The 10433-nt window shown below is 33.5% G+C and overlaps 1 protein-coding gene across 1 annotated transcript; it reads right to left on the reverse strand.

Annotated features, from left to right (window-relative positions):
• Window positions 1-5148: 5148 nt before the first annotated feature.
• On the reverse strand, window positions 5149-6093 carry LOC110319580 (olfactory receptor 4P4-like). The gene has a single exon (XM_021195064.1). The coding sequence runs from the start codon at window positions 6091-6093 to the stop codon at window positions 5149-5151; it is 945 nt and encodes a 314-aa protein (XP_021050723.1).
• Window positions 6094-10433: the final 4340 nt, after the last annotated feature.

A 10433-nucleotide genomic window follows, 5' to 3' on the forward strand; every position in this document is an offset into this window, starting at 1 on the left:
TTTTTTTTTTTTAAATGGGAAATTTGCCAGGCAAAGAAATGGACTTAGAAACATAGAAACTTTGTGATCAATGACATGATTGTAAGGTTGTCATAAAAAGGTAGTTATAACAGTAAGTAATAATAAGAAGAGGTCATCATAATAAACTTTTAGAACAAAGCCATAATTGCTTGTCCTGGAACAAGCAGAACAAAACCATCTGTAGTTAAAGTACAGGTGGGGCAGAGCCCAATTCTTAAGAAACAGGCAGGAATAAATCTATAGTTTGTCTTGACTATATGTTTTAACTCTAAGGAGAAGGTAATATGCTTAGCATGATAATAAGCTTCTCTCTCTCTCTCTCTCTCTCTCTCTCTCTCACACACACACACACACACACACACACACACACCGACTTAGTGGAATGAACTGCAGCATGTGCTTCTGTGTGTGTGTGTGTGTGTGTGTGTGTGTGTGTGTGTATGGGTGTGTATTTATATGTACAGATATACTAAATAAAACACTCTGCTTTACCTTCCAAGGAAAACATTGCATTTGGCATGGGGGAGAAAGGCACCCTTATCAACATTGCTGATCCACATAATAGGGTGTTATCTTTCAAAGAAAGAAGTCGATTAATTTGAAGTAGTTAGAACTGCATGTATATTATGTTTGGAATGTATTAAAGCATTAACAGTAGAGATAATAGAGGTAGAAGCATAAAGGAGGATATCCAGGTCACTCAAAGATAATTCTGTAAGGTCATTTGAACGTGGCAGTTAGGAATGGAACTTTAGATGGTATATGTAGAATATGCTAAAAGGGTTAAAGTTTAAATTCTGTTCATAAAAATTGAAAATGGAAGGCATAAGTTGGTAATTTCGGAGACATAATAGGAAGTTGGGGAATTTAAGGAGAATAGGAAGATAAATAGCTGTTCACCTTGTTGTTTGTTGGAAGTCTTTCAAAGCTAGGAATTGAAAATTTTGATACAAGTAATGAAATTCATGGTGAAGGCTTTCTATATGTGGACAATGTGCTTATAAATTTTATGTTAAGATGACATGATTATGCATTGGGCATTTACTGTCCTTGAGTTCCTTGAGAGTTTCTTGGCTGTAATTCTCTACTTTTCTGAGCAAATAAGAATCATGATTTTGAGCTCAGTAAGAATCAGAGTTTATATCCAGGTTTTATTTTAGCTTGCTGTAGTATTAATACCTATGCAAGGCAAGCACCTTCAGTGTCACAGTTCTCTGTTGATTATGTACCTTGAATATATTATTTTCCTTATTTCAAGCTAAAACTTTGTGGTGTAAAGTAAGCATATTGAGGGGCATCTCTGTACACACTTGAACATTTTATAGGTGTGCTCCACACTTCTGAGCTAGACAAGACTACCAATCAATGTGTCTACTATGATTTTTCTTTGATCCATTGGCTTAGACTGATCTTGCTTAGTGTGCACTTCTTAAATAACCGTGCTTAGTATTAGACTCATTCTATCTGTCAAGAAGGACTTAAAAGACAACAGTATTTGGTATTGGTCATGTGATAAATATTCATATCTAAAGGTTCCATGTGTTTTTATATAACCCCCAATAAAATGCAACATTCACCCATGGGTGCAATAAAATTATGACATTTATGTTTGAATCATATTACATGCTAATTAGAGTTTAGGTCTACTCCACAACAGAGAAACTGAACTTGGTACTGTGAGCCAGAAAAAAAATATAAATAATAAACGTGAATAACTGTCATAAGCCTTGACTAAGACTAACTTCTATTGTTTTGTTAAATACATGTGGTAAATATGTCAAATATAAACATCTGTGTTTATGTCAGTAGACTACTGTTGCTAACAGCCTTGTTCATGGAGGAATATGTTTTTACATAATGGTTGGCAGTTACAACAGAGAATCGGACATTATTGAAAGACATGAATTTGGCTATAGCATAGAAGCTAAGTGTTCTGAAAGGTTCATAAACCTGTTCTGGGGCTCAAGGAAAATTTTGGAAGAGGTTTAGGAAAAAAATAAGAGCAAGGGGAAAGCACAGAATATTGAATAACAGCATTTGGGTCAGAATAGAAATCTTAACTAACATAAATACATCTTACTACGGCATCATACTACGGCATCAAAAAGAATTATTGGACAAAAAAGTAATAAAACAATACTACCAAGGATTGTCGGAAACATGTCATAAAGAAATAAGTCAACAATGAAAAATGAATTCATCAGAAATTTAAATTTTATTTAGAAAACATAAAAGTAGAAAATTAAATCCATTTCAATAATATTTTCAAATCTACTATTATAACATTGTATTTCTCCTGAAATTTCATATGTTAGAAAAGAAAAAAATCATAGCATGATTTTTTGAGGTTTGTTTTTTTTCTGAAAAATCTTTTTGATGTAGAAAATTTTTGTGACTAATTTTCCCAATCATTAAATATTGCAAATAGGAAAAGATTCTTCATACTAATAAAAATGCCAACATGCACATGTCTACACACTGTAATTTACTAAGTAAAATCCTACTGTTCCAAGAAAAGATGCTACACTGTATCAAGCAAAAATATATGTGCACAAATAATGACAGAGATCATTTTAGTTTGGAAGGAGAACATATTTTTCTTTAATACCCTAGACTTTTGAACATGTACATGCTTGAAGGAATGATTTGGATAAATTACAAAGTGTGTTGACTTTAGAATTCTCTCCCTTTCCAATACCTACATGATTCTAAGAGAAGAATACCTAATACCTTAGTGAGGGAATTATGTATAGAATAAATTCGGGAATCCTGACTGAGAAAAGACAAAGCCTTGGTAAAGTGATCTCTCTCTCTCTCTCTCTCTCTCTCTCTCTATATATATATATATATATATATATATATATAAATTTAAAACACTAAGTTGAGATAGAGAAAATATTGCTTAAACATTATATAATGCATGAGAAAAACTGTAAGTACAACATTAATATGTTGCTAATGCAGAAAATAAGTAAGATTTTTACAAAGGATGTACTAAGGCTATATTCCATTCTGTCTTTGAAAGGTAAATGAAGTTATTTAACTGATTGTTTTCATTTTCCTAAAAAATATTTTCTCATAATATAAGACTTTAGGTGATAGCAGAATAATCCATAATTAGAAGCACAGTAAGTATGAGGATATAAAAGACAAATAAATGTTGAGGTTAAAATTTAGTGGTATAATACATGTCGAGTGTACTTAAAAGTCCTAAGGAAAAATGAATAAACATAAAGATATAAAGTCAAAATGTATTTGAGTATGATTTAGTATGTTTATTTAGCACTTACATTTTCCTTAGTTTGGTTTTGGTTGGATTTGATTATTTTTTATTATTTATTTCCTATTTTAAATACACATTGACTACAGTTTCCCCTCCTTTCACATCTCCCTAACTTCTCCTCCATTTCTCTTCAGAAAGCAAAACAGGCCTCCCAGGCATATCCACAGAACATGGCTTAAGAAGATACACTAAGACTAGGCACATGCCCTCCTATCAAATCTGGATGAGGCAACCCAGATGGAGAAAAGATATCCCACGAGCTGATAAAAGAGTCAGAGACAGCCGGGCGGTGGTGGCGCACGCCTTTAATCCCACCACTTGGGAGGCAGAGACAGGTGGATTTCTGAGTTCGAGGCCAGCCTGGTCTACAAAGTGAGTTCCAGGACGGCCAGGACTATACAGAGAAACCCTGTCTTGAAAAACCAAAAAAAAAAAAAAAAAAAAAAAAAAAGAGTCAGAGACACCCAACACATACTTTTAGGAGCCCCAATAAAACACAAATGTAACAACCATAACATATGTACAGAGGACCTAGCACAAATCCATGCAGGCTCATTTTTAAGAAACATTTCTAAAAAAACAATAAGGTATAAAATTATGCATTTAATTTATGTGATACATGTATATTATTCTCATAATTTTGCTCAATCTAACTATGAAAATCTAATTGTTTTACTTTTTATAAAGATTTGTTATCAAACAGAAGATTTTCTGAAAATAGTAAATATCTTTATGGTTAGTAGCATTGAATATTGGGGGAATTTGGGTATTCTGTTTGTTTTCTGCTTGCTTGTTTGGTTAGGTGGTTCATTGGTTAGTTTTTGTTTGTTGATTTGCTGCTAGAATCTTCCTGGAGAAGGTAAAACTGAGGGAGGGGTTGTATATGAGGCATGGACTCTCAACCACAGTAACAAGAGCAAGCTAGGCAAGGCAGATTAAGGAAAAATGAACTGGAACTGGGAGAGACTTTTCTGTACATCCATATAAAAAGTATTACAGGAGAAATACAGGAGATGAGAGAGCAAAGCATATATCATGAAAATGTCTCATGAAAAGTGCTGTCTTAAGACATTTGTGCCTTAACTGAGTGATCTTCTAGCTGTGAAATACTACATCACTCATGTATACATAAATATATTCATATAACTACTGCCAGCTGCTAAACCATTGACAGGAAGATTTCCAAAAGATAAATGTTCCTCTGAACTTCCTGAATTCAAAAGCCAATAATCACAACAGCATACCTGTTCAAGCATTGTGAGTATTGATGGTAAAGTATTAGATCCAAATATGCTCTGTAAGGGGGGAGAAGAGGAAGGAAAGGAAATATGGGAGCTCAATGTGTTCATAATCTATTACATAGATGTATGAATAAACCCTTATATAATCCAATATCATGTTCATGAACATATGTTAAGAGGAAACATTAAAAAATAATAAATGTTAAAAGCAACAAGTGAGAAAATTAAATTACATTCCTACTATTTAAAATCGTACTTTGTAATTTATTTTGAGACAGAAGATTAAAGTTGCTACAGATCTACTTCGTTTTCAGTGTGTGTGTGTGTGTGTGTGTGTGTGTGTGTGTGTGTGTTTGTGTATGTGTGTGCTGGGGTTGCTAGGAAATGAACCTATGCTATGCCCATCCTAATCATGTCCTCTATCAAACCATGACAATTCTTGCAGCCTTTCCATCCATCTGATCACCTCTGGATACAGTTGTATTACGCAGATTAGATTAGACAGAGAATTAAGTTGTTCTTTGGCTCATGACTTTCCCCTAAATACTTTGAATTTTCTGTGACCTGTCAAATAGTAGCTGACCTAGGAACATCAAAGCAGAATCACAAGATTCTTTCACGTATTTCAACTCTGAGTGACAGCCGAGACCACACCTTGTGCATGGCACTTTTCATTTCACTGTTTCTCAGAGTATAGATAAGGGGATTCAACATTGGGGCAATCACGGTGTAAAACACAGAAATTTCCTTATCTTTGTTCTCATTTTCTGCAGGTAAAATATAGATATAAATACAGGGTCCAAAAAATAAAACTACTACCATTATGTGTGAACTACAGGTTGAGAGCGCTTTGCGCTGCCCTGCAGATGATCTTGTCCTCAGAGAATACAATATGAGTATGTAAGAAGCAAGTAGTACAATAAAAATGGCAAAAAGCACCATCCCAGAGTTGGCAATTGCTAAGATACTTACAACATGAACATCTTTACAGGCCAGCTTCAAAAGAGGCTTGATGTCACACAAGTAATGATTGATGTGGTTGGGACCACAGAACGGCAGACTGAGCACCATCAGTAGTAAAGCAATGGAGTGCCAGAACCCCAGTACCCAGGCTGTGACAATCAACATATCACATCTCCTCCTGCTCATGATAACCATGTAGTGCAGAGGCTTGACAATGGCAACATAGCGGTCCAAGGCCATGGACACCAGGATGAAGATTTCCACACCGGCCAGCAAGTGGGAAGTGAAGAGCTGGGTCATGCACTCATTATAGGAAATATTTTTTCTTGTGGCGGCCAAGTCCCTGATGAGCCTGGGAATCACAGTGGAGGTGTAGCAGAGGTCCATGAGGGAAAGATGGCAGAGAAAATAATACATTGGTTGTTCGATTAGGTGGCTGTAGGTGATGGTGAATAGGATGACAGAGTTCCCCATTAAGATAGCGAGGTAGCAAAGCAGGAACAAGAGAAAGAACAACAGCTCTATTTGTCTATTGTGCCAAAGACCCGTAAAAACAAACTCTGTGACGTTTTTATGATTTTCCATGAATACTAGGTAAATCCACATGCACAGCTAAAACTTAGCTCATCTGAAATTAAACAACAAAGATGTAAGGTTGACAGATTGTTTTAAACTTTTGTAAGATCATATATTGAATAACAATAGTCATATTTGATTTATATATGTGATTAAACCCTATAGGGAAGTATATAAATATACACCTAATTCCTAATTCAATATTATTAGTAGTGGTATTTTATACCTAGAAAACTTTAAACTCTAATAAGGCCAAGTTGGTTCTGTGCTCATATACATTTTACATATGAATAAATACAGAAATGGCAGGTTTAGCTGAATTATAGAAACACCTCAAGATGATGCAAATCTAAGCACAGCATATTTTGCCCAATTCCATTTTACTAATTTCTCTCTCATAGTTTCCAATTCCAAAAAGAATTCCACTCATTTTCCCTCCTTAAAAAAATGATTGTATAATAGTATAATGTTTCTGCATTATTAAATATATAAAAGTTTGTAAGCCTTGATTCTGTGTGTGACATATGATTTATCTAGATGTTACAATCTCATAGTTAGAAGTTTATAAATTATTTTGAATTAATACCAATTTTCTAAGGAATGCAGTGTTCTTAATTGCACAAGTGAAGAGCATGAATAGTTTGAAATTACTTTCTGTGTTTCTTCTGAGATGATTCAACAAAACAACCTTCAAAACACAAACAGTCTAGGAATAAATAATTTGAGGTAACTATGTCTAGCATTTAAATAGAAAGTATAACTTTTATATTTCTCTAAGAATGTAACAGCATATTTTAGATATAACTCGTAAGATGGTATAGTCACCCCAGAGTGCTAATCACTCCTCTGGACTGTCCTGTTTATTTACTCTCATACTGAGGATATGGTAGCAATGGTGATGTTGATATCTTGGGATATCAAAGGAATAAGTTAACTATATCATGTTTTAACAATATTTCAATGTCCTTCTAAACAAAATCATACTTATTTCTAATAGAATATAAAGTATAATGGGTTTTTTGATTAGAGGTAGTAGGTGCAGAAATTTGCCAGTGGGCTATAGCCCTCAATTATGTGGTTTTGATTCTATAAATGAGATTAGCTACATTCCCGCTGAATCAATGAGTTAGAAGAATTAAGGCTCTTGTCTTCTGTTTTCCCACCAAAAGATTGGTTACAACAACTATTTACTATACAAAGTGAAATACTGACTTTATATAAATTTGTTCCAGAGTCATACTATACAGAATAATTTGTGGATTGAAGATGCAAAAAAAAAAAAAAAAAAAAGGGGGAAAAAAAAAAAAAAAAAAAAAAAAAAAGTGCATGAACAATAAAGAATCAAAACCATAGAAAACACAAAACCTAATGGTACAAAGTATTGTGTAGATATTGATGTAAGCATGAAACTTTTTAATATAATAATCCAGTTCTATTTTACTTGCATTACTCAGATGTTCTAAGAAATGCAACTCTATGTGGACAGGAAAGCTTCAAGGTTGTTTTACAGAGTATCTATTGGTCGATCAAAAAAATCTCAGTATGTAGAATCATCCACAAGCTCGGCTCTATCTCAAAGTCTCTCTGTTCTTTTCATTTTAAGTTGATTATTATTTAAGTAGAGAAGAAAGGAAAAGAAGTAGGATAGGAAGGAATGAGGGAGGGAAGAAGGCACAAATAGAAACTTTCATAATCATATTTAGCGAAAACACATTTTAGGTGTTATAACATACCTTTTATTTAAACCTTGTATTTATTTTCTAAAAGTCTACAATTTACTTTTTAGTAGAATGTTCTCAAATACATATTGCTTTCAATGCTTTCTTAACTGCATCTTGAAAAGGAAAAAAAGACAAAAAGAAAACCATTGAAATGTGTCTTCTGAGAATTAAATAAAAGGCTAAGACCATGTGAATGTATGGCTAGGGTTAACCATTAGTAAGTATTCACTATGAGTTTTTTTTTGCCACTTTAAATAAGTTCATTTTCTTGGAGATAATTGAAAATCAGCAAAAACCTAATCTCAATGTCATGTACAATTAAAGGAAAAGAAAGGTTTACATGCTTTATATTTAGCAGCAATAATGCTGTAAACATAGTATTAAATCATTTTTTATCATTTTTCCTATTTTATCTCCGTCATGACCTGGTGAGCCCTATGCCAGTTTATTGTTGCATGTTTTCTAAATAGACATACAACAGGACAGGGCTGCACATGAACAAACAAGGTATCTCAACACTGTTACGTATTTCTGAAGATCATGCTTAAGTAAAAGGGACTTAAAACCTTTGCTAATAAGCTAATTGTCACTATAATTGCCACATAATTTTTAAAAATATCATATTACATAAATAACTGTGAGTAAAGTATGTCAGGAATTGGATTTATAAGTGGAATTTGTAAATAACATATTTTGTGCACAATAAAATTAGTACCTTGAAGAATTGTTTATAATGAAAGCTCTCTTTCTAAACACACACACACACACACACACACACACACACACACACACACACACACACATGCTATTCATAACGCTTACTTTTGTCAGGATTCAAATCTTTCTGCGATGTCATGTTTCCCTTAAAGTGCTTCATCTTTTCTTATCTTTGACCTGTAAGTGAAACAAAACAGTAGATGTTGAAAGAACCTTTCTTTCCCATGAATCTTTAACCCAATGTAGCTTTTAAAGATTCACTGCCTGAAGTATTTTAAGCTGAAAGAAAATAAAACCCAAGGGAAACAGTCTCAGGAGCTCTTTTTGCTATATGTCTAGTCTATGGTTATGAATGTGAAGATCTAGCCAACATTAATCAGTGGCCACATATCAAGGATTTCTTTTATTTACTCTTAAGAACTATGGTATAATATAATGAAATTACATAATGACATGTAATAAATGCTGGATTACTCTTAATTTAACTGTATCACTGTGCTAAAAGAGTAAACCTATGTCTATTAATATTATCAATATTAAAATCAATACTAAATCAATATTAAAAATTTTTGTTATTATGAAAATTTGCAAATACTTCTCAATGTTTAATTATGCCCAGTGGAAATTTATAAGACATGCAGAGTACTTTGTGTTAATAGGGACTCACAAGAATTACTGTAATGTTGAAAGTAGAAAATTATACAAGATAGAATGTGTTGTCCGTATTTTTGATATGTGGAATTACTCTTACCCTTGCCATAAGCAGCTTGAATAATCTGGGCAATTGATACTGTCCATTTTTATAAATAATTCCTTCCTATGATTTAGTTGTTCTACCAAATATTTACTTACTTATGATAAGGTCTGGATATAAAACTGTAAATGCAAGTCTGTCATAGTGACACATGTCTGCAATCATGGATCACTCAGGAGATTGAGTCAGAAGGACTGATATAAGTTTTGAGACAACTTTGTGTTCCTTCAGAGTTCTACTTCAACCAGAAATAGTTAGTAAGGCTCTGTCTCAAAGTAACACACAAAAACACTATTTACTAGGGATCTGGGAAATATTTTTCTCTAACATGCCATTCTCACACATTTACATACAGGTCATTACCCATATGTTTGTATAGATTTCATTTACTAATTTTAAATTTATTTTGGTTCCATTTCTTTAAACAAGAAAATGGTACTAAGTTGAAGTAATTTGCTCATCCTCATGTCATTTGATTACTAAATACCTTTACAGCCACTTTTCAGGTCAGACTCTAGAGAGTACTTTATCAGTTATTTAAGACTAATGAAATTCACAACATTGTTTAAACACATCGTAAAAGAAACTTGTATTCGCTGATTTAATTGTCTTCTTGGAGGATGACTGCTTTCTTGCTTTTTCTGAAATCTGGCTCTTCTTTCCTCAGGCTCCTCTTCATTTCCATTCCAGTAATTATTTCAGACAGGAGCAATTATGGCTCGGAGATGTGACTGTGGAATGGCAAACCCATCCCTCACTGTCTTCCTGCTGATGGGATCTATAAGTTCTCTCTCTCTACTGTCAGGTATTGCATCTAAGGTCCTTCCCTTTGAATCCTGGAAGTATCTCACTTATCAGGTCTCTGGTGCATTCTGGGTTTCCCCCTAACCTCCTGTATTTTTTTTAATTTGTAGATTTTTTAAATTTTTTTTTTTATCTTTCAGTTATTGTCAATCTTTTTTTTTTTTGCTAGTGACAATCCTTTTCTTTCTTTTGAGTTTTTATTAATTAATTTATTTTTATTATTATTTTCTTTATTTACATTTTAAATGTTATCCCGAAAGTTCCCTATACCCCCCGCCCCTGCACCCCTACCCACCCACTCCCACTACTTGGCCCAGGCCTTCCCTTGTGCTGGGTCATATAAAGTTTGCAAG

Source organism: Mus pahari, chromosome 3, assembly GCF_900095145.1.
Source record: "Mus pahari chromosome 3, PAHARI_EIJ_v1.1, whole genome shotgun sequence".
Lineage (NCBI taxonomy): Eukaryota > Metazoa > Chordata > Mammalia > Rodentia > Muridae > Mus > Mus pahari.

Bases quoted from the DNA above. Each gene is read 5' to 3' on its own strand.
- LOC110319580 (XM_021195064.1), bottom strand. From the start codon at position 6,093: ATGGAAAATCATAAAAACGTCACAGAGTTTGTTTTTACGGGTCTTTGG.